Genomic DNA, 25,919 nt, shown 5'->3' with positions numbered 1-25,919 from the left:
TTAAAAATTTATATTAAGTGCTACATTTGTTGAGAAACATTATGTTAAATTTGAAATTCAATCATCAATGCAAATGAAGCACATTAAGGCATCTAAGAAGATATGCAAACATATTCATTCCCCAAAAGATTTTAGCATTTTGCTAAAGCTTTTTTGTTAAAGAACTTTTGAACTCAGCTTAAACCCTGTAGAAATAATTACAGAGTTTTAACTTAATTATTTTGCTACCAAGGACACACTAGATCAATAAATATCTAAAAATTTTGAAAATACTGTTTGGATTTCAATAAATCATACAAAATTTTTAAAGAGGTAAGAGTTTGCATGTAAACAAATTTATTATTTTTTCCCTGAAAAATCTTATATGATACACAATTTTTCAATCACTAAAAAATCTGAAAAAAAGTTTCAATTGCAAAATGGTTTTTCAAAATAAAAGCTTCAAACATGCAGCGCTCAATAATGATGTAAGCTACTGGTGAACAGCGAAACATTTAAGCTTGATTTTAATTACTTTTTTCTTTTGGGTTTTTTTAAATAAATCTTTTATTTTATTGACAAATAATGACTCTAAAGCTTATTATTTTTTTAAGCTAAAAGTTTACTAAAATATTTGTGATTAGCAATAATTTAGTAATTATTAAAACTAAGTTCACAAGAAAAAAAAAATCAGGAAAAGAATAAAATATTAAATTGAAGTACTCAATAACTAATTTACCAGACATATAACCAGTTAAAGTTTTAGGATAGGTTACAAATATTGTAAAACTTCCGAATTTGTGTAGCTTGTAACATTTTTGGACTTTTTAAAAATGTTACCTTTGAAAATTCCCTGATTTCTGCATTTTATAGATGTCTAAAATGTGTCCTTAATTAATTCTTCAGACCAATTTTATTTTCTAAAATCTTCTTTAACTTAAGACACTACTGAAAACTAATAATAACATTTATAAGCCTCTTTAATCAACATGGATGACTTAAAACTTTCGCCTTGAATGAGATGGGCAAAATTAGAAGTATATAAGTCCTCAATTACACAATCTATATATATATATATAAATGAATGTTTGTCTGTATGTCATCCATGAACTCAAAAACTACCCGGCAGATTTGGCTGAAACTTTCACCGTTTGTTATTTTTGGTACTGGGAATGTTTATAGACCAGTTCGAAAAAAACCCCGATCGATAGTTCCTTTTTTATTCCAATTTAAGTCACAATCCATTCGATAAATACGGATAAAATTATCGGCTGCAGAAATTAATTCGCGTGAAAGATCTCATTGATAAGAAGTTAGCTGTTACCATTTTTCTTGAGTTTGAACAAATAAATTCGTTCTTTATTGTTTTATGGCTTTTCATGCAACGGGGGGATTTAAAACTTTTTCTATTTGATATTTTTAGAGATTGATTGATCTTGCAAACTGCGTGAGTGCAAAATTTGAGTATAGTCACGGCTTCACTTGATACCTGGACCGATTATTATGAAAATTGCTATATATATGTATTTTTCCACGGAGAAGGTGCATAATATGCTCATTGAAGCCACTCGCCACCAGGTGGCACTGCAGAGTAGCAACTTCTGCCCCGTTCAACCGATTGTCATGAAAATCAGTAGTGTGATGTATTGTTTTTGTTGGCGTAGCAACGCGCGTCAGGTACAGCTAGTTATACATATGAGGGCTAAAAATAATGGTAAACACATTACTATAAATGTCCAAATGATAGAATCACATAGAAAAGAAAGACGTGCATATACTTGCTCGTTTTTCTTTTAGTATAATAGAAGTGGGTTTTGAAATGTGTGAAAAATCGGGATTTTGTCACGGAAAAGTGCAAGAAACAGCTACTATGCATAATTTTTGCATCTAATCTACAGAATTCTATAAAAATGTATGTTGTTGAACTTAAAATCCATGACCAGTTGTCAGTTTCCATGACTTTTGAGCATTTTTTCTGAAAATCATGACTTTCCATGACTATTTTCAATCATAGTCGAAATCTACGACTTTCCAACACCCTGGTTTTATGATGAAGATCCATACAAATGAAACAAATGAAATTGCATGACAATACCCTGTCACCCCTGTTAATAACAAAGTCGTACATAGCATTATAGCTGTACCGTAGTAATTTTATTCCCCAGTCTACAAGAGAAAAATTCTAAAATTTGTTCAGCTAAGCAAAACATTTAAACATTTTTTTACTGATGTAATGAAGCATCTTCACGTTTAGAGAAAGAAGCAGCATCAGTAATGTCCTCTTTTGGACATAACATAATTGTCTAATGATTTGCATAACACTAAAACTGCAAGAAAAAAAGTTAATTCAATTGAAAAAGTACAAGATTTGAAGTACACAAAGAAAGTAAAGCCATTTAGATTCAATTAAAAAAAATATGCAAAAAACGGTTTAATTTTTTTCTATAAAGTATTGGCTAAAACACATGTTACAACTATTTTCACATTTTACATTTTACACATTATTCATTAATTTTTTTCAACAATATTACGGCTATAGTAAAAATTTCAGCAAGTCTTTTGACTTTCTTATTAACACACATGACTGTATAAATATCAAATAATAAATTTTAAATAAAATGTACATTCATAGTTTTACATGATCAGCCATGAATTTCCCCACAGTGCTGCTTATGAACAACCAGGCAGCTAAACTGATGCTACCTGAAAGAAAAATATGTAAAATTCATCATCACAAGTTTCTTCCTAATTCAAAGTAAAGTATTGTCTGCCTTCTACGAGGAGGCACTTGACTTCGCCTTTGTCACCTGATATCCAATTATTCCATTTAGCTGCTTTCGGCAGAAGGCATATTGAGATCATGTCATTTCGTTGTAAAAGCAGCAGTTTTTAAAATGTAAGAATAACAAAAGTAGCAACAGATAAGTGAACCAAGTGGTGCACAGGACACTAAGACTTTTTTATTGCACATTAAAATACATGCAAAAGTTAAGGTTGTCTGGTTGTGTCATTTACAAGAACGGGGATAGGTTTACCAAGCACACTCGCGTAAAATTGAACTTTGCATTTAAGAAGGAAGGGTGAAGTGCCCTCTTGTGGGAAAACGGACAATACTTATTCTCAATTTTCTTGTAAATTTATAAATTGAAAGTTAAAATAGTATTTTATGAAAAATAAGCATTTTCAATATATTTTCAATCATTATTTCAGTTTATAAGATTTGCATTTTGAAATGAAAAAGAGACATTGTAAACAGTAAAATTATTTTTGTGGCAAAATCAAGATTATCAATTTAATGAAAAATAATTAGCACTCAGGGCTGCAATGTATTGGCTTATTTGCTAATCATAGAAAAAATAAACAAGCAATTAAAGACATAAAAAAATTAAGAAAAAAAAAAACTTAGATATATATTCCAGAAAAAGGCAAAATTATATATTTTCCTATGCTAAAAATTTTAATTTACCAAAAAGGAAAAAAAACATTTTGCGTGTTTTAATGATAAAATAAACAAGGAAAACAATGTCTCATTAATGCCTGATACCTTTTTTACACCGACATCCTTAATGTTTTTCCTCAAAAAATTAATTGAAAATATAATTATTACTGAATACCTGGAACACTTGAAGAATATGATAGTAGGAATCCAAGTGGGTATAGGCAATTTTCAGACAGTACAACAACAGGCATTTTTCTGTAATTCCATAGTATCGATGCCATAGTAAGAAACTAGAAGTAAGAACAAAAATTATTATAGAAATCAGAGCTGGACCTACGGAAGACTAAAAGCAAGCCAACTGTTAAATTCAATTATGGTGCTCATGGGCGGATCAAACATACAGGACAATAATCCTTATTACCAATACCAAACAGAGATTAAAATTATGCCTTAATAATGAATTCAGGAAGAGCTTGTAGTAGAAGTAAACAAATCAACCTGACATTTGGCGTTATAATTGTCTGCTTGGCGCTAGGATGTAGAAAACAGCACCAATCAGATAAGCGAAATGTTCATAAGTAGAATCTCCAATCCAGCAGGTAATTGATGAAAATGGCAATGGTGGATGGCAGGAACCCTCTTTGTTTACTTCCTCTAGCACTTCTCCCTGAATTCACTTGAAGCCTACAATTTCAAACTTTCCAGAAGAAACCTTTTATCCTTCTTTTTAAACGTGACTAAGCATGCATGAAATACACCGCCAGCTCAGCCAAATTCCAGCCGAGGATTGCAGTTTCGTGCTTATTAGCAATTATCAGCCCGGCATAGGAGTGACTGAGCTGAAGATGGAAAACCTCTTAAGGAAGTCTAGAGTGTCAAACGAACTGGTAGCTAATATAGAATTAGCACGAGTGACCAAATTGGTCACTCGTCTGGTCAGTGCTAAGAGTGACCAAATCGGTCACATTAGCTACCAGTTTGTTTGGCACTCTAGGCTTCCTTAAGAGGTTTTCCATCTTCAGCTCAGTCACTCCTATGCCAGGCTGATGGTTGCTAATAAGCACAAAACTTCAGTCCTCGGCTGGAATCGACTGAGCTGGCGTTGTATTTCATGTATTTCTGCCTTAGCCCTGGTTATAGGGCGGTAACTTACTGAATGATTAAGCATGATCTAAAATGGTGTTTTAGTTTTTAAAGATATGCTTTTTAAAATGAATATTCATAAAACTACTATAAAGAAACAAAATCTCAGTAGCTCATACCATACATTGGTATTACATTTCAGTTTTTTTTTATTCCTATGAATAAAACATTTTCACATTTATAATTAAAAAAAATAATTAAGTAAATAAAAAAGGAAAAAGAGATATAGTGGAGCTCCCAAAACCTGACCTAATGTGGACTAAACAGTGGGAAAGTTTGAAAATTCTTACTTAAAGTGGAATCCAAACCAAGAGGAGAGGATCAACAAAAATGCCCTTGTTTGAATTTGAGGTCACGGTGTGGGAGCCTTTTGCTCTACTAACTACTTAACTTGGTGACTTGATAATTTAGTAGAAGATGTATTTCACTAATAGAATTTCTTAGAGTGATCATTCTAGAATTACTTTTAAAAATGTCCATAACAACGTTTTATTGTATAAAAACATAAAATCCTCAACAATAAGAAGGTCAATATTTCCATCAGTTTTAAATAACTACTGTCAACCTCCTCCTGTCAAGGCAATAACTGTAATAGACATATCAATTGTTACACAAAATACCCTACAAAGACTCCAAACAAGTTAGATCCTCACTTCATTGCATGAACTTTAAGAACACTGAATCAACTTCTATATAGTACAACTAAATTTTGAAGATTTAAAGAAACAATATTCAAGTATGATGTTTTGGTTCAGTAATGCACATATCTCATGAGATATTATTTTAAGTTATTATTTATATATTTACAAAACACAACTGTGTGGGGAAAGTGTAACTGGAAATTGAAGCAGAATCAGGATAAAATAATATACTGGAAAAACAGAAATCAAGAGGGGACAGAAAATACACTGTAAGTAAAAAGAACATACTAAAAGCACTAATAAGGAAACTTACATATACATGAACTAAGCAAAATGAAAAAAAAAAGAACAACAACAACGCCAAAGACAGTATTAAAGTCAAACACAATAAAGCCAATATTTCCTGGAAGAATGTCTGCTGAATGTGATGGTTCAATTGATGATAAGCATGATGAAACTTGATAAACAAAAAAATTGCAAACAAAGAGGCTTGGCATTTAAATATTGATTCAATGCTTTAAATGCCAAGGATGAGCCCATGATATTTGTTTGAATTATGAGGAAGGAGATGAGAGACTTTGTTTCTGACTTCTTGCTTATAATAACTTTTTAATATATATATAGTCATGTAAGCAACATTATTTTGCAGTATTTTTTATAGTTACCATTGTATTTTCTCCTTTTTTTTCCTACCTTTTGAAGAAACCTTTTGAATAAGCTTTTTTTTTCAATTGAAGTTAGGAGGCACTGGTATGACAGTTTTGCCCCACCTACCAGTCATTTTGTAAAAGCAGCAACAGAAAATCAATAAGAAGATAACTATATACATAAATGCTACCAATCTCAGAATATTGTTTCTCAAATTAATAAGGAAATACGCTGACTAAAGTTTGTCCTAGAAATATCTCTAAGAGTCTTTTAATTTTACTTCAAAGATGAATCGTGCAGTTAGGCCACACTTTTTTCTGTTTGCCATTGTTTAAAAGCAAGGTTTAATAAATCTAACCAAAAAAAAAAAAAAAAAAATCTCAAAAATCATTACATACTTACCACTAATGAATAAAGAATTGCAGAGGAAATCAAATTTGTTTTCATTGCACATGATGATCTCATATCAGCTATAGTACAAAGAAATTGGGTGATTCCACAGTATTGCGGAAATGACATTTGCAAACTTAGAATAACCATAACTCAGTAAAAAATTAAACAATATGGATGCATTTTCCTTTTTAAAATCAGAACACATTACCCATCATAACCCAAATTATATTTAAGTGATAAAAATAATATAAACTTCTATTTTTTTTTAAAAATTGTAGCGTTGCACACGTGACAAAAAACCTTGCACTTAAATGTGTCCACACGCATTTGGCAAATACTCTAAATTTTATAAACAGATTAGAATTTCTTTTAAGCGACTAGTTCAGTGTATATTTATCTGACTTTTTTTTTATTTTATGAAATTATAAGGACTTTTCAAAGAATTACCAAATTAAAAGTAATCAGTGTGTTGCACATGTGACAAAAAGTTTACCTCTTGATTTTCTGTTTCCTATGACATTTTTCTTGGGCATACATCAATTGATACATTATATATTTCTACATATAACTTTAAATATTTTATAATTTGTAATGTATTGACTGGTTTTCATTTTGAATCACTTCCAGCATTTAAACTTTTTTATGAAATGACGACATTTTGATATTTTATAAGCAAACGAAAAAAATAGATTTAGTTACATTACAATTTATTTATAAATTTCTTTAAAGCAATTTTTGTTTCATGTGAAAATAAACATACAGAGTGGTCATGGGAAGGATCACATAATGAAGTCGATTATTATGTAGTAACTGAAATTGCTTCATACTGAGGGATTTCCAATTACTTGAACTCGTTTTCTGCTATTAGTTTTAAATGATGCTTTTAGTGTCATGCTTTCCTTTTTAACTGACATAAAAGTACAGCAATCTATCATCCTTCTTCAAAAACGATGTTCATGCTTTAATGGTATTTTAGAAAATGATGCAGCCTAATAAATGTTTTGGGAACTTAAAAATTGAAAAGGAGCTTCAATTGAGAGTGATATTATTGGTTGAATAAATGCGTTATGGTTAGTCACGTTCCCAACTAGGTAGATATGACAAATTTAAATCAATTTAAAAAAATATATATAACAATGATAATTTTCTTTTTATCACATGGCTATAATATAGTAAATGATTGAAAAAAAAAACAATTTTGAAGAAAATGCACCAGTTAATTTCACGCTGTAACGAAGAGTTTAAAATTTTAAATTAAAAAGACAACATTTTCTTCTCTAAGCACCTCATATTAAAACACAAAAGTTAAATATATAGTTTTTTAGCCATCCATTATATAGTTATAATATTTGCTCTAGTGTATTTTGTTTAATAAGAAGTATTAAATGTTACAATGCCCGAAAAAAATCTTCTGTTTGCCATGTCCGCAACGTTGCAAACATGACCAATTTAAAAAAATTTAAAAAAAAAAGAAAAAAATACTAAATAGAAAAAATGATTTTTTTTTCATCACATGGCTATAACATACCAAATAGGTAGGAGAAATACAATTTTGAAGAAAATTTATTAAAATATTTGCAACACAGTAGTAACAATTAGAACATTTTTTATTGAAATAGTAACATTTTCTTCTAAATGCATCCCATATTAAAAACTAAATATGCAGTTTGCTTATTCATAAATTATGCAAATACAATATTTGTTTAAAATGTCATGTTTAATTAGAAAGATTAATTGTCATGGCAAAAAAAAAAAAAAAAAAAAACTTTGTCATGTCTGCAACTTTTAAACTCGAAATTTGTTTCATTTATTTGACAAAAAAATTTTCATATTCATAAACTATATTTAATTACCTTTAACTTAATGTATAATACCATTGTTTTTTTTTTTATGAAATTTTGTTTTCAGCATATCAGACTACAAATACTGTGGCCTCACCCATTAGTAATTAGTTACATCAATAGAAGCAAAGCAGAACAATAGTTTGAACATTATTTTGCAAAATTGTACATTCAGCAATAGAATTCAAATTGATTTTAGTCTACTTAGTAGCAATTCAAAATTTTAAATTTAGGTACTATAAAATACTTTAATGTAGAAAAACAATGAAACATGAAATTAGTAAAGGATTAATATTTTAATCGATTTTATGCACATCCTTATGTGAAATGGAAATAACAATTACATTTTAATTTATAAACTGGAAATTTAAAAACAGAAAAAATTTAAGATATTTTGTTGGAAATTTATTTTATTTAGGATTTGTACAGTCTTAAGAAGAAAATGAAAGGAGTTCTAAAATTGTTAAGGGCTTATAGTAAAACTATGCACACAACCAATTAGTAAATGAGAGAAATACAGGGTGGGGAGAAGGAAATTCTTTTTTTTTTTTAATTTGGCATGCAAAAAGTGTGGAGCATTACAGAGTGGTGTGGAGAGCCTCAACAAGAAGATCTGAATAGGAAGTTTTTTTTACATAATGCTTGACATCATGCTTTGGTGGAGAGAGTATCGTCCTTTTACTGTGGAGGCATATTTTTCTAACAGTTGCTTGATTGGAATGGGTACTTAAACTGGCCTGCACCCTCCCCTGATTTAGCCCCCTGTCACTCTTTCCTGTGGGGTATCTGAAGTCGCAGGTTTATATCGATCATCCACGAACTCTGGAGGAACTGAAGCACCGCATCTGAGCTGAAGCTGCCGATATACCAGTTGACATGTTCCAAAGAGTTGACCAAAACTTCCTAGTTTGACTGAATCAGTGCATTGACAAGGGAGGGCAACACTTACAAGATAGTTTTCAAAACAGCATAAAGCATAATCTCACATTATGTGTGACAGGAAAAAGATAATAATAAAGAATTTTAGGTAAGTAAAATTTCTTATTTCATTTTCAAAACAGGAAGTTCTTGTGTAAATAGAGTGCAAACAACAGAAATAAAACTAAGATTTAATTCTTTTAAAAGGAAACCTTAACAATTTGACTCATTCCAGCTAAGTCTACACTGATAAATGGTATTTTGAAGAAGGCAATAAACATGTTAAAAGGCATAAGTGAATATACTGTAATTTCCATTTAAAGGCACTGCTTAAAAAAAATTAACCCTTATTTTTATATACATGAAAATTTACCATATTTATATTTTTTTTTCTCTTGGGTTTTATTAAGTTCTGGATCATTTTTTACAACAAATTTAACATACAGCTTTACCTAATATCCTTCATACTGTGTGTTGAACATTCTGAACTTCAATTAAAATTGCACCTCACTTTTGCTTTGTACACATGCTTCAATAGAATTCTACGTACATTTTAAAAAGAAGTAATGTTTAGAGTAAAATGTTTGCTAAAAAAAAACATTTTTTTTCTTTTGGATTTTAAAAGGAATCGCAAATATTTTAAAATTCTTTTAAACTTCATCTGCCAGTTTGTGGAACTTCAGAAATGGTTCATGAAAACCAGTGTGTATATTGACTGAATCCCATCACAAAGTATAGCTTTTTTTTTCAACTTACTAGCATAATTAACTACACATTTAAATTTAATTTATCATGTCCATTTTTTAATGTCTCTTTTTGCTATGGCCATTTATATGGATTTTTTGAGGATAAAAAAAAGCTTTAATGAGGGATGCAACAGATATACGGTTAATATACTTTAATGTCTCTTTTTGCTATGGCCATTTATATGGATTTTTTGAGGATAAAAAAAAGCTTTAATGAGGGATGCAACAGATATACGGTTAATATACTACATTCAGCATATGTGGCAGATAACTGGATAGTTGGCAAAACTGGGTGTGGCAATTCTCTAGCAGTACACCTTTTTTGAGTTATATTACTGAGAAGTACAATAAAATATGCAACATGTTAAATGCTATGTAATATGAAACAATATACAAAAAGCAAAATAAAATAAGTTGAAAAAAAAAAGTTTAAAGAAGAGATTACATGTATGTTTACTGCTTTCATAATAGGGTCTTGCATTGTAAAGATTAAAAAAATTGAATAATATGTTATGCACTTTTGCTTTATAAAACTCAAATTCTTGTATGAAAACAGTAATTTTTCAGCACTTTAGAAGAAATCAGTAGCACTTTTTTTATATATCAACTCTGCTTTTGAAACAATCACTTGCAGTACACACTGCTGAATAACGGTATTTGTGGACTAATTTGGATGAAGTTGGGAAATTAGCTGAATTGATTTGCTAACAATTTAGTTGACAAGCTTTATTTATTTATTTTTTTAATATCTGGTTTCCTAACTCCCGGAAAAAAATAATTCTCCAGCATGATAACAGTTATCTGTATCAACTTAAGTCACAGTGGTTCAATAACATTATAAAACTTATGAGTATGATTTTAAAATTAGTATAAGGCAGTATCAGCTGGGCTATTGTACACTCAAAATTACAATGAAAATTAAAGTTAATGGGAAAATTGAATAATAAAACGAAGTACCAACTATGACTAATTCATCTAAAAAAAGAGGTTGTATATCTGGAACCCAGTATCCAGCAAAATTCATATCCATTACATTATGAATTCTAATTAAGAATATTAAAAATAGAATAGCAAATAAAGTTATTTTTAATATGATCTAACAGTAACAACTATTAGTTTACCAAACAGTGATACTTTTTCTTTTAGAATGACTAATTACATATTGTTTGATGTTGGTGATTTAAAATGCTCTTGGCTGGTAAGTTTTCAGAAATTCCCAAGAAATTGTGATTTAAAATGACATTAAAGAAGTTGATTCCTTATAACCTTTTAAATAATAAAACTGTATTAAAAAACTACATTTGAAATAAGCCCCTTAAGATTCATAACTTATAAGGAACTGGCTAATATACAACCCACAAGACTTGATATATTTTTACATTTTAGTAATAATTAACAATAATTTTTTTTTTATAAATTGCCACATATTGCTACTTTATTGCTACCTATGGAAAGTTTGATAAAGTTTACTGGAAAATTCTGAATGTTATGAGCTAACAACTTGAAAAGGAAATTGGTATTTTTAAAAGACATGCTTAAACCCTTGCAACTACAAGTGAAATTTTTATGATAATCTTGAAAAATAATTGAACATAACAAGTAAAACTATTTTGTGAAATTTACAGCTTGTTCCTAGCCTTTTTTAATGCAGAATGATCAGAAACCTTTCTGAGTCTTGAATTAGTCATAAGTCTCTTAACCTCTTGAGGAACAGCGCACAGAAAACGAAGTGCAGCTACGGGACCGAGCATTCCGAAATGGAACGCCGCCATCGGCCCGTGCATTTACAGCAGTTAAGCCTAACTTTACAAAAATATTCATATAAAATCAGTGTCTCAAAATAATGATTTCAAATTTTTAAGTTGCGTAAACAATGTACTACTGATCACTAGTTATTAATATAAAAAATACGACATTATTAGAAGGGAGTGAAATAAGTAGAATTCTAAAATTTTAACTATGCGCACAAAACTAAATGATATGCACACAAAAACAAAGTTAGACATTGTGAGTGTGGAATCAAAGAAAAAGAAATGTAGCTATATTAATCTGTACATTATTTAATTTTAATTAAAAGAACTTAGGTCAATGAATTTAAATTAGTTAAATCCCCATGTGACAAGTCTCAAAACCGCTTCATAGCCGCACTCCAAAACATTCCACTTAACTCACTTCGCTAATCATTTTTACTGCAGTTTTCCAGTCTCCAAATGAAAAAGAATAAATTAAAAAGAACAAAATTAGAAAGGATTTAAAAAAAATCATGAACTTCAATGCCCCTTTAAGTCATTCGTGTACTTTCATTGAGCGGCAGAATTCCAATAGTCTAGAACACACAAGCAAAAATATTTTAACTATCCTCCCTTTCCCTATAATTTATTCAGCTAGATGTATATCTCTTTCAATTACTCATAACAAAAAAAGAAACAAAGATATAAACAAGAGCAGTTGAGACCTAAAAATCATATGCACAGAGCAATGAGTCACTGTTTGTTTACATTAATAAAGCTATCCTAATGAGAGGCCCAAATAAGACACTGATGCCTGTACATGAAGGTCGAATACCTTCTATTCTGCTTTAGGTTTGTTTTCCACTGTCAAGTTCAAGATTTTATTTAATATTCAAGGAACAGCACCAGTTTATTCTCTAAATAGCATCTTTAAAAAACACCCCTTCCACATTTTTGTCCAACCTAAGTATTTATTCTCTTAGTTAGAAAAAAAATCAAAAAGGAAAAAAAGCAACTTTTTTGCATTTAAGTTCTTCAGTTTTATTGGCATGGACTTATTCCTTATCATGTTTTTCTATCATATAAGAATGTTTCTGCCATTAAGTTACTTAAGATCCTTTTAGCTGATGTGCCCATAAAAGGTGAAGTTAAATTAAGCAATTCAGTTATGGTCACATATGGCCATAATTGGTTTATTTTTGCCATCCTTCCTCAAGTTATTCAGAATTGCTAATGAAACAGAAGCTAAATTTGGTAGATGATAAATAAAAATGCAGGAGCACAATAGTTCTATTTCATTTATTTTTGTCGTTTAGAGAAACTTTTTAAAAGCGATTTGTCTGTTATCCATTTTTTAATTTCAACGCTGCTCAAATTGGCAAGTTGCAATTTGATTATATCGTAAGAAAAATAATTGTTTCAGTATTCTTAAATATCAGATTTTCGTATACTCATAACTAAGCGAATGCGACCGTAACTACTAAAACCAGTGCATTAAAATTTATATCAATATTACATATATATATATATATCATTGTTGCAAACTAATGAAAAGCCATAAAAGTTTAATTTCAAACTTGTAACACTGCGAGAGTTAGTTGTTTCCATGAACTAGAACTGCGACATCACAATTCAACAACAATCCAAATTTTAAAACAAAAAACCCTTAACCATGTCCATAGCTAGTCATTTACCCAATATAACAATGAATATCAAAAAAATATAACAATCTATAACCTTGTGTTTCACAGCATGCTCGAAAGGATCAGGCAATGGTTAGTGAAAATCTGAAATCCGAATTTTGTGCCATACCAGGTAATAAGGTATTTGCATTGCCGACAAAATGTCAAATCAAGTTTCAAAAATCATAACTAAAAACAAAGTTTCATAAACTTCACAATTACAAAAAAAAAGGGAAAAAAAAACCATCTAAGTTCAACTTAGTTATTTATACCTTGGTGAGATAGTTCATCTGTAACTTTATTTAATTTTCTCTTTATTTTGGCATATTTGGCAAACTCATCAACCATACTAATGCCTCCAAGTTCAGCTTCTAAATCACACTTCTGCCGGCGTAAATTAGCTTCTATATCTGTTTCTCCCATGAAGATATGAAGAAACTACAAAACAAAACAAAAGAATATCATGAGTATAATGTAATACTTCATCAAATATGACATTCAGAAAAAATATGATGTGCTATTGCATAAAAAGTTTATGAGCAACAAATAAATCTAGTAACAGAACTTTCAAACTTTAAGAAATCCAACCCAGAAAAATTCCACAATGAGTATGAGTTATATTCAGTTCAAGACATTTGCTTGGTTGGATTTTCATTATTTTTTTACATTTACATAATTATTTTATTTATAAAAGAAAAATATCAGACATCTTTAGTTTCATAATGAGGACTAAAGACTTCATTGCATTGAAATTTCTATATATATGGATGTTTCACTTGCCAAATGGACTAACTAGATAAAACAAAAAGTAGAGAATAGTTCTGAAGAAGATGGTGTTATCTATAGGAGTAAATAGGCCCTTGTGTTACATTTTCTGTCATCAAATGGTCAGAAATGTACTGAACCAAAACTTTGATATAAATTCACATGCTAAGCTTTGATAAAGCACTATTAAAGCAGAAATGAGGATCTTTTTTTTAAAAGTGGAGTAAATCAATTTTGCAATTGAGGCAATATGTGATAAGTTCTAACGAATTTATAAATATATATACCCACATAAATTGGGGTTCCATAAGCTACGTAGAGTCAGCCCCGCTGAAACGAATATCAACGGATTTAACATGTCTCATTTGATTGAGCGGGATATACGATTATATGGGGAATACAATAAACCCATCTCTGATATTATATTCATTATTACTACAATAAATGATAAATGATTCTTCGTTTCTTGAATATTGACATGCATTTCACAAACATTAAAATATTTAATATTTTTATGTAAATTATATTTAAAAAAATACACATAGGTATTACCTAAATGAATACATAAAAATATTGTATTTACTTAGTTTCATATTTTCTGAAAGACCTCTTCCTCAGTTTTACCTGCATTTTGGTTTACTCTTGAAATCTGAGTGTAAGAAATTCCAAATTCTTTTGCAATATCTGTCTGTCCTTTCTAATTTTTAATAGCTTCCAAAACTTTTGACTTAACCACGCATTTGCTTACATCATTCCTTTTAGCGTTGAATTTACCACACAATCAGTGCAAAACAATAGAGAAAAATCAACAATCAACCGATTCAGGAAAAGTTTTTCTTTATTCTCAGCTACAGAAACTCGTCAAAAGTCCAACGAAGTCCAACAATGTCATTGACAAATATCTCTTTCAAGAACTAGAACTAATAAATAGCCCTGGGAACCAGTTTTCTATACAGAAAAGAGCCAACTTCCTTGAGGCATCAGAGGGGACGGGACCAGACAAGACCAGAGACAGAGAGAGGCAAGCAAAGAATCCCCTCTCACTGCACGTGATCCAATTCTTCCAACTCTTCTAATAACTAACCTCTGATGCATTTTACAGCCTTAGATAAGATTACAGCTAGACGCCAACTAAAATTATGGTTAGCTCCTTTTGTTCTTTGTTAAAAGTGACCTTTTGCAAGAAAGAGACGAAAAATTTGACTTAAAATAAACAGTTTCGCTACAGAAACTTTGAATATGTATGTGATTAAGCGGGGTATCAATGAAAAAAATATTTCTTCTAGTAGGGAAATTTTAACATTTTTGCTACAGGATTTTTTTTTTGTTGTTCTACAAATTTCTACTCCTATAAGCGGGGTTACCCGATTAAGTGGGGACGACTGTATAACTGATGATTATGTGGATATTTAAGGAAATCAATGCCAGAATTGCAGGAAATATGATACAGTGGAAAACGTTTAACATGAAGCTGAAAAGACCGAAATTTTTTTTATGTTAAACGAATTTTGTGTTAAAAGATTTATATGTAAGTGCACAATATACAGTCTGGATTGCTATACCAGTTTGAGTAAACCAATTTTTCATGTTAAGCTTTTTTGTGTTCAATATATTTCACTGTATGTGAGATTAATACAAGCATACCAGAGAAAAACCATAGAAAGTAAGGGTATCAATTACTTTTATTATCCAGAAAACGAGTGAAAAAAATTGTGAAAATAAAGTTTATACTCGAAAGAATTGAGTGTAAAGATAATTTGGTGCTATAAAAGGTTCATTGGTTGGTTCAATAACGGGTGCCTTTAGTAGCAATGTATGCTGCATGACATTTGCTCATAAGTGCTATGAGAATGTAAAAGAATTTCGGATACAAAGTCTTCCCACAAATACCAAGAGCTTGTTTCAGTTTTTGATAGGAGTTTGATGGGCACAGAAGGGTTGCATAGCTGTCTCCCAAGGATTTCCTACAAATGCTTATTAGGATTAAGATCAGGAGAGTGGAAGGGATACTGCATGTGCTGTTTTTTATTTTTTAAGAAAGTCTTGGATCAGGGTCAAACAAGCTACATTCAACCATTATATGAATTCATGACCAACAGCACCTCAAAAGTCACCTCAATACTTTTTACATAATTTTTAAAAGTTAAGATTTCACTTGCAGTAAATCTCAAAGAGACAGAATCTTAAGACCAAAAATATAAATATACTATTGAATAGGACAAGGATCAATTTAATTTTTTAAATCATTTCTATAAAAATAATTTGGAATGTTTTAAACAAGTTTGCCTTGGGATTTTTAAATTTTTGATTAAAAATATAGCAGTAGTATTGTCCTAAAATATGATGAGTATAAAATATATGGGAAACAATAAAGCAGCATTTCTTAACCTCTTTTGGGCTATCGGCAGGCAAAATTTTGTAAAAAAAGTATTCAGAGACCAGTGTTTTGTCCTTTTTTTTTTCCAAAGAAAAAAAACCTTCACTGAGCATTTTAGAACTTTTAAATAAGTTAACAACACATTTTATTAGTATCATTTACTTACAACCATAATTAAATTGAAAGCGGTCGTTGTTCTTATTATCTAAAAATAAACAAATAAAGAAGAAAATCAAACATTACAAGCAATAATTTAAAATCTAGTTTAATTTAAGTAAAAGTGAGACATAACAAGGAACAAATGTAAACCAACTCCAGTCTCGCCAACTTTCAACCACAAAATTGTGGGTTGGAATTTGGTGCAGTGGTGGAAGATGCTTGACTTAGATTTTATTTTTAATTTCGAGGCTTAATATCAAGATTTTTGTTCCAAACTTTTTGTATACAAGCCATCTTATTGATTTCTATTACATACTTAAAAATTAAGAACGTGTGCAGTAGAAAAAATTAAACATAGCTAAATTGTCTGACTGCTTTCAACAAATAAAGATCATGCAACCTCCATTCTGGAAGAATAATCTTTCTTTGTTTCTTAACTGTTTATTTCGTACAAATAACTTTTCTCCCCCAAGCAATGAGCTATCACAATTATGGTAAAATAGTAATAATAAGAGCTTTTTATAAAATTAATTAATTAATATACATCTGGTTACATACCACTATTCAATACAGGAGACACAGACAACATTATGTGCAGAAGTGCTGTCTTTAAAACACCCATTTGCACAAGGTTTGATTAAATAGTTATTAAATAATGGGCTGGCATACCAGAAAATAGTTTTTTCGCAATTTTTCCTTAGTATACATTAAAATATTTAGACAAGTATGCAACTATCCAATTTGAAGAAAAAAAAAATTAAACTGATATTTTGATGTTATGCATACACTGGTGTTTGGTGATACACCAATGCATCACTCAGTAATAGTAAGTACAGTTTAACTTTGATTTAACCATTCCCTCAATTTAACGATACATTTCACTGGTCCGTGTTTGACTGCATTAAATATCTATGCTCCTCAATTAAACGATATCACTGATTTAAATATAACTTTTTCCAGTTTCTTGACAATTGTTAAATTGAGGTTATACTGTAGTTTTATAGACAGCATAACTTTGATTTAATGATACCCGATTTTACGATTTCCTCAATTTAATGATACATTTCACTGGTCCAGATTTAACTGCATTGAATGTATCAGGGGTCTGTCCAGGATTTTTCACAGGGTCCGTTTTTTGTGAAAAAAAAAATAATTTTGTGAAAAGTGAATTAATTTTGTGAAAAAAAAAAATAATTTCGCAAAAAAAAAAATTTTTTTTTTTCTTAAATCAAAATTTTAGAATTTAGAGCAGGCACAAACTACATCATTTAAACTTAAAGTAGAGTGTTTTCCTCTTCTATGTTGAGAATATCATTCTGGGGTGTTTTTCTAGTATTTAGCGGGGGGGGGGGGGCATCGCTCCCTCAAGTAGCAATATTTATCTACCATTCTACATTATGTTAAATTATACTAGAAATATTTCTGTACAGCATTTAAAATAATTGTAACAAATAAATAAATAAATAAAATTCAGACGAGGGGGTTCAGCATTTAACTTTTTGACCCAAGACACTTTTAAAAAAGCAAAGAATTTCGTTTAAAACTTATAAATTCCGTGATTTTAACAAAAATAAAAAGATATTTTATTTGTTTACTTCTTAACAAAGCGTAATAAACATCAAAAATTTAAAAAATCGGAATCCCATAGCGGATGCAAAGAGATCGCAATTCTCAAAGTGAAGGCATGAAAGGTATAAAAACGGCTTGTAAAAGAAATATTTTTGATAAAATTATTTTTAAATTGCATTTTAGAGTCCTTATGATAAACATATCATTAATATCCGTGGACACAGCTAAAGCAAAAATAAAATTAAACCATTGATTCAGAATTTTAATTTTTGACTCATAAAAGAAAATGGAATTTTGCTTTAAAAACTTGAAGTGCTAAAAACTGAAGTGTTCTAACAAAAATAGACTTTTCATTTATTTGCATCCTATTAAAACGAAGTTAGCTTGAAAAAAGAACAAAATATGATTCTTATATCGGATGTTAAAAGATTGTATCTTTCAAAATGTAGACATCTAAAGAAAAAAAAAGGGCAAGTAAAACAGTTTATTTAAAGTTAATCATCCTTGTTAGCATCGAAAAATCAAACCCATATAATTTTCTCCCAAAATAACAGTTGAACATTGCACTGCACCATAAAAACGCAAATATTGACAAGCTGGTAAAATGATGAGAATATTTTCTAATCAAGTCATTATAAAGGTTTAACGCCAGACGCTAAATGGCGATAATTTTAAAGTTGGTAATCTTATCTGAAGCGATCATTTTTTCCCCACCCTTACTATCCCTTTGCCGTTCTAAGTTCATTTCGCTGATATTTATTATTATTGTTTATTAAATCAATTTATCAAATCGGGGCTGCTAATTAGCTGTGATAAAACAAACAAAATTATTTGAAACCAAACTTATTTCTAGCTGTTAATTTCTTTCCAAGAAGTAAACAACAAGCATTATATTTATTTGGCAGTAGCAATTTATCGCTTGCAGGAGCATCACAAAAGTGCTGATTTTTTTTCTTTGCAAAATTAGCAGATTTTGTATAAGCTGATCCCTCTAATTTGACTTTAAAAAAGGTTCCAAAAACTATCGGTTTAATATGCATTATTTTGATTTCAGATTTGTTCCTTCAAAAAACAATTTGTGAAAGATCCATTCTTGTTTATCAGAATTTTGTGAAGGGTCTGTTTCGGTTGATCGGGATTTTGTGAAAGGTACGTTTTGTTTGATTGGGAATTTGTGAAAGGTCCGTTTTGGTTGATCGGATTTTTGTGAAGGGTCCGTTAACGGACCCAAATATCCTCTGGCCAGACCCCTGTGTATACTAAACTTTCAGTCTATAAATCTCTTATCAGACCTGTACTCGCATACTCCTCAGAAACCTGAACATTAACACAAAACAATGAAAATGCCCTTGGTGTGTTTGAACGCCACATTTTAAGGTGCACCTTTGGAGGAAAGGAGATTGATGGTATTTGGCACAGGCGCTCTAATTTAGAGCTGTGCAATGCTTTTAAAGAACCTGATCAAATTCATAACCTGGTCAAATTCATAAAAATCCAAAAATTCAAATGGGCAGGCCACGTTATAAGATTAAATAAAGAACAATCAAAAAAAAATTTTTTTTGGCTAAACCTACAGGAGTTAGAACAAGGGGTCGATCTAACCTCAGATGGGTTGATTGCGTTGAAAAGGATTTGTCAACCATAAGAGTAAAAAATTGGCAAGCCATGGCCAAAAAGAGAGAGGTGTGGAAAAAAATTGTTGAGACGGTCAGGGCCCACCCAGGGCTGTCATGTCACTGAGGAAGGAAGGAATATGCTCCTCGATTCAACAATATCCTTGATTTAACGATAACTTTTTCAGTCTCCTGACAATCTTCAAATTGGGGTTATACTGTACATTATTATTTTTGAATGAACTTGGTTTTGAGTAATTCTCAATTAAAAGCAGGTCAATGAACCTTAACTGTGCAAAAAAAAAAAAAGTTTTGTTGTTGCTGCTAATCTCCTATGAAAAAGCAATGACAGATTAAATTAACCCTCTCCCTGCATAGTTTAAAAATCAAAATAGGTTCAAAAATTACATATTTTTTTATATATATTTCAAATCTACATATATTTTAGAGTTAAAATAGAAAAAAAAAATCTTAGTATTTTTCAGCTAGACATCTTTGAGCTTTAATCAGTGCACGCAGAATGCTACAAAAAATTCATATGCTTGTATATTTTGTAGAAATGTGGACAACTAATGCCATCTGTTAGCCCACATCTTAATAAAGCGGGATGCACAGTTAAATATACAATAAAATTGCATCCCCGTGGAAATTGCATACTATGCAAGTTTAGCTGCTTTGCTTCTATGTTGTCTGGAAATCACGGGATGCACAGCAAGAGGGATAAAGTAGTTAAAAACATTATTTCACTACAATAACAAGTAACATTCACAATTTTAAAAAGTTCAGATCTAGTTCTTGGAGCCTTTCTTTTTCAACAGTTTAGTTTTTACTTAAAAAGTACATTATCTTACTTAAAACAGAAACATATTAAATAACATTTTTTCAAATAAATTCAATTAATTCATATGTAATGCAAGAACTCTCTAGCAAAATTTCCATCAAAGATTAGGGAATAACTTGCTAAGCATTTCTGTCAGGGATGAACAGGTAACTATTAAGCAGGTTGTCTTCTAAGAACAATTAGACCATAGGAAGAAGATTGGTACATTGTTATAATAAAAGTGACAGAAGTGCATAATTTTAAGTAATGAAGATTAATAATTACAATAAACTGAGTTTGACAAATCCAAGGTAATACAAAAAAAAAAAAAAATCCTTGCCAACTATTCTATCAAAACAAAAAAAATTCAGATACCATGTTCACTTGAATATTGGCATCTTTAGTATTTTCTTGCCTCCTAACAAGACTTACAATATATTTTTACAATTTGGTCCTTCTTAAAATTGAGCATTATTGAACCATGGCAAAACTTTGAATGTGATAAAATACAAATTTAGTAATAGAATCTAGTTGAAATTAGTGCTTAAAATAATATGAGTTAGAATAAAATTAACTGGTATGATTTCAAATCAGATCAAATTACACTTATACTATGTCAAAGGAGGAGTATACAGTCACTGACAGGTCTGAGTCTTTAATTTAGTTAAATGAAGCATCCAGAGAAAAAACGCATTAAAATAAATTTAGGGAAAAAGAAATGAAAATCTAAATTGACTCCGCTTTGTTTCAGATTTTTTCGTTTTCATTTTTTCATTTGAATTTTATAAATGTACAAATATTAATCTGCACAAAAAATAAAAGTCACTTTTATGTCTAATCCAAGGAAGGGTTAGGTGTCTTTTCTTTGTTTACAACTTATGTACTTATATAGAAAAGATATTACCATTTGAATGAAAACAGGGACAAAAGCTCCAGAAATTCCCAAGGCTGTTGCCATCCAAAACAAAGTAGTATCAAACGACAGAGTCATAACTGAATTTGATCTGAAAATGAAGTACATTAATAAATAACAAATTAGAAGAAAAATATTAAGGGACAGATTAGGAGGCACTCAAGAAATATTATACAGCATATTTACTCATGTACATTATTTTACATGTAAAAGCTGTGTTAAAAAAGTAATGAGACTTTTTTAACCAAAACTTATTACAGTAGATCTTCGTTTTATGCGGGTTTATTTTACGCAGTTTTGATTATATGCGGTTTAAGATTTGACAGCTTTATTTTATTCTACGCGGATGAGTTTTGGTTTTACACGGATGCGGCAATGCAAACAGATGAAAATTTCCCCTCTTTCAAAATCCAAACTCCTAAAGATTGCAGATTACGCGTAATCAACTGCATTTTGGCGTGTGAAAAAAAATTGAGCTTGGGAAACTGGAGACGTTTTATGCAATTAGTTCCACAGCTCTTTCCAGAAGTAAAGTTATAAAATACACAGTTCAGAGCTCACTGGAAGAAGAGCTTTCAGGAGTGACAAAGGAGGCCAAAATCCTATGAGGATACTGACGTCGGCGACACACAACCAAAAAATGTTCACATTGAAAATTTTAAACCATTCTTAGACAATAGAAATGATCTTTCTGATTTGTTAGTGAAAGAAGATTCTATCATGGAAATAACGCAAGTGATCATGGATGTGATAATGCCCTGTAAAGAATTCCAGAGAAAAATTCTTAATGACTGCCAAAAGACTATCATAGCAGCTCCTCTTTATAAACAGAACACAAAATTAAATTATGCATGTTGTGCATAAAAATTGATATAAGTACACATTAAACTTATTATACAATTAGTCATCACAGAATGAAGTAAGTATTTTGTTATTTACAGCACCAAACCGCTCTTTTAACACTAGTTTTAGGTCTCAATTTACGCGGTTTCGATTTAGGCGTCATTTCCGTGGATTGTAACCCCCGGGTAAAACGAGGGTCTACTGTATTTTCAAGCAGCAATATTGTACCCTTCAAAGTAGTTCCCTTAGGCAGCTATACACGACCGGCCCAGTCATTGTTCCCATTCTTGGTAGCAGCACTGAAAAGCTTTGAACTGAAAGCATTTTATATGTAGGTCCAATTCTTTTGGATACTTTAAAGTCCCAAAATAATGTCCTTTTTATAAGACACTTAAATTTTATAATAAGACATTTTTCAATTTCAGGAAAGGAAAAAGTGACAAGGACTCCGATCAGGTGAAAAGAGAGACTAGAGAATAACAGGAATGATTTTTGAGGACAAAATATCCTTAATTCAAAAGGCCGTGTGACATGTAAGTGCAAATTTTTTGTTGAAATCTGATGTATGGGAAAAATGATTAAGTTTAATTGGTCACACATCATTTGCATTGTTATACGGCAGTCTACTTCATAAGAGCCCATACAGGTTTTACTTTTCACCAGTTTTTTGAAGTGGAAGGTCTTCCTGAGCAAGGAAGTTTCATCTTTGTGTACTCTTGAACTGCCAAAGATGATTTGTATAAGCATGCTCATGATAAAGAAAGTTCCCTATAGTCCTGCTTAAACCATTCAAAAGTCACACTCACGGGTTCCTCAAGTTTAACACAAAACTTGATGGTATAACATTGCTCTACATTTTACAGTTCCATTTTCCAAACACAACTTAACTGATAAAACTCTCAAAATTACAGGGCTAAAAATTTAACTTGTTCCAGAAGGGATAAACATACCTGTCAAGACAAGCAGAAAAACAGCATTGCCAATTTTCACAGTGTTGTTGGTCTAATTACTTTTGTGTACTACATACACCTTGTATGTCTGCAGAGTCACTGAAAATGTTTGAAATACACAGAATTTTATTTACATACTGGAGTTTTAATAGAAATACTGGAAAAACACAAAAAATTCAGAAGTACCTTTGAAGCAAACTGATGGGCAAAATAAATAGTAACAAAGTGGAATCAGCATTTTTTTAAATGAAACTTTCTCAAACTAAGAAATATACCAAGAACGCCAAGAATTTTGTAAACCAAAATCCAACATACCTGCACAAAACATTTTTTTTATCCCCCTATTTTTTTAGCATTAGGAGATAAATATCTAGCATTTTTAGCAAAAAAAAAAAAGTTATGGTAATGAAAGACTTAGAGGCTATTTATACTTTAGATGCAAAGAATAAAAACTAAATTTAATGCAAACTAAAGTTTAAAAACAGATAGTAATAGGCAGATACTCTGAAAAATTCAGAAATAGTTTCAGTTTTTAAAATATTTTTACTGTCTTAATTATTTCAAATATTCAACATTTTTTTGCCATGTACAGAACCAACTATCCGGGATGTTTGGGACCATCGCTTCCCAGATATCTGAGTTTCCTGGATAGCTAAGAAACATTGTTTGCCGATTGTTTATAAAACCCAAACTACTCTATAATACAAGGTTCATTCTGAACGTAATGCAGTTGAATTTCCTGCGGTGCTCTTATAGGTCAAAGTGGAATATCGAACTACTTGGATTAGTTGGGGGGGGGGGGGGGGGTATGCTAAGGTTTGCCACGAAACCAGTCTCGGTGTTCTCCAAGCTGCGGAAGTGGTCGGATATCAGTTACTGTGAACCTCCACACGCCGACAGTGTCAGAAAAAAATAGTATGCGGTTACGTTTTGTGCTAAACTCAAAAAATCTCTTGAGGAGATTAGCAAAATGACTCCTCAGGCTTACGGGGACTCCTCTGCTCTGTCCTACTCAAATTTCGAGACGGTTAAAGGCCTTTAAAGAGGGCCAGGAACAGGTTCAAGAGAAACAATGCTCTGAGCAGCCATCAACCAGCAAAACTGACAACAGCGTGGCTCGTGTTTGTCTTTCACCGTGTTGGACTCTTACCGTCAATTGACGATCAAGATGGCTGCCGAAGAACTAAACATGTCGTCTACTGTTGTGTTTTGCATCGATATTCAAGATTTAGCAATAAGGAAAGCATGCACCAAGCTTATGCCGAAGCGCCTTGCCACAACGCTGCGAGTTCGCGAGTTCCTAGCTAAACAGCAGGTGACAAGGCTGTCCCACCCCTCCTGTAGTCCTAAGCATTGGCGCCTTCAGCTAAAATTTACTAGGGGCACCATTCCAATGTCATCATTTTTGAATATACAGTGTAGTACAAAAGTGTAAGCAAAATTCAAATTTTTGAAATAATAAAAAAAACTGATTTACAATTTTTGATTTGTTTTCTCATGTTTAAGGGGGACTTTTGAAGAGTTCAAAATATTGAGGGGGACATGTCTTCTTTGTCCCCCGTGCCAACGACGCCCGTGCAAAACACTCCTCCCCCTAAAAATTTCACATGCGCAGTCGGCCCCCTGCCCCCCCCCCCCCCTAGTTGGGCACCCCTGGAAATATTAGCTCTTATTTTTCCCTTTAAGTTTAAATTACTGAACTAAAATTGGAGTTTATATGGATAAGGGGCTCTTGCACTGTTTAGTTATTCGAAATTATGATCCGAATTACCATGTAAGTATCAAAACAAACCAGAAATGCTTACTTTCCGATACATCTTTCGTAATTAAATTATCCAAATTCTCTGCAATAAGTTCTGAAACTTTCAGTTCGTTTTTCTTGAAAATGTAAACGTACATTTTCAATTCAAATGTTGGTGAAATGTTCACAAAAGCAATTCAAGACTCAGTACACCGGCAACATTGATCATGAAATGCACAGCATCGTAAATCAAACATTCTTAATTTTCAGAACAAACAACCGCATCATTTTTACACTTATTCCAGAACAAATCACAAATTATAAATACAAATAATACTATACAAATTTCAAACAAAAAATCCCCAAATTCAAATCAAAAACATACCCATAGCACGTTGTTATTATTTGTAGTTTTGTTTGTACACTACTAAGCCGTCAAGCATTGCGTTTCTGATTGGCGAGATGCGTGGTGTTTCTCCGAATGGATAAGCCAATGCAGCCAATCGGAGACAATCTTCATAAAAGATTCGGTCTGCTTTCAAAACGAACGCTTGTCCATTTTCTCTTTGGGGAAAATTTCTAGACCTTTGCGGGATTATTTTTTCCTTCCAATACTTTTCTGCTGGGAAAATGTCTGTTACATCATTATTGATAAATTGGTTCTTGTTCGACTCCAGTGTTTATATTTCTTTTTTCTTCATGTAGAGCTTTGAGAAAAGCATCGAATTTGAATAAAATATTTTTTTCACTTTTTCACGGGAATTGTTTAAAGAAATAATTGTCGTAACTTGTTTTGTTATATTTATTTCGCAGACGTAGTATTAGCAGCAGACTTTTTTTAATATGTAACTTGAATTGTATTTCTATTTCTTGCTTCAGTTCATGGATATTTTTTGAAAAATCCCCTTTTTTTTTCTCTCAAAGTGGATGGGTGTTATACATGAATGGTATGAACTGGATTTCGACGTCAGATTTCAGTATTATTTGTTAGTTTTATAGAGGCTTTTTT

General features: G+C 31.1%; 1 protein-coding gene across 1 annotated transcript; it reads right to left on the bottom strand.

Moving 5' to 3' along the window:
- Positions 1-2,395: 2,395 nt before the first annotated feature.
- Positions 2,396-25,191, bottom strand: LOC129232079 (guided entry of tail-anchored proteins factor 1-like). Its single transcript, XM_054866316.1, has 7 exons — positions 24,975-25,191; positions 23,170-23,268; positions 21,368-21,467; positions 13,433-13,598; positions 6,253-6,320; positions 3,594-3,708; positions 2,396-2,682 (listed from the first exon to the last, which is right to left on the bottom strand). Exons 3-7 carry the CDS (start codon positions 21,452-21,454, stop codon positions 2,606-2,608), a joined length of 513 nt encoding a protein of 170 aa, XP_054722291.1. The 5' UTR covers positions 21,455-21,467; positions 23,170-23,268; positions 24,975-25,191; the 3' UTR covers positions 2,396-2,605.
- Positions 25,192-25,919: the final 728 nt, after the last annotated feature.

Source organism: Uloborus diversus, unplaced genomic scaffold (assembly GCF_026930045.1).
Source record: "Uloborus diversus isolate 005 unplaced genomic scaffold, Udiv.v.3.1 scaffold_1047, whole genome shotgun sequence".
In the NCBI taxonomy this organism is placed as follows: Eukaryota; Metazoa; Arthropoda; class Arachnida; order Araneae; family Uloboridae; genus Uloborus; species Uloborus diversus.
Note: the sequence above shows the minus strand (reverse complement) of the source record. Positions and strands in the feature narration are given on the sequence as shown.

What these genes read in the sequence shown, in the direction of transcription:
- LOC129232079 (XM_054866316.1), bottom strand. Translation starts at nt 21,454, where the DNA reads ATGACTCTGTCGTTTGATACTACTTTGTTTTGGATGGCAACAGCCTTG. An exon ending in TCCCTGTTTTCATTCAAATG is followed by an intron (nt 13,599 to 21,367) that starts GTAATATCTTTT and finishes TTTGTTTTGTAG; the next exon opens with TTTCTTCATATCTTCATGGG. An exon ending in ATATTCTTCAAGTGTTCCAG is followed by an intron (nt 2,683 to 3,593) that starts GTATTCAGTAAT and finishes TTTTTCTTTCAG; the next exon opens with GTAGCATCAGTTTAGCTGCC.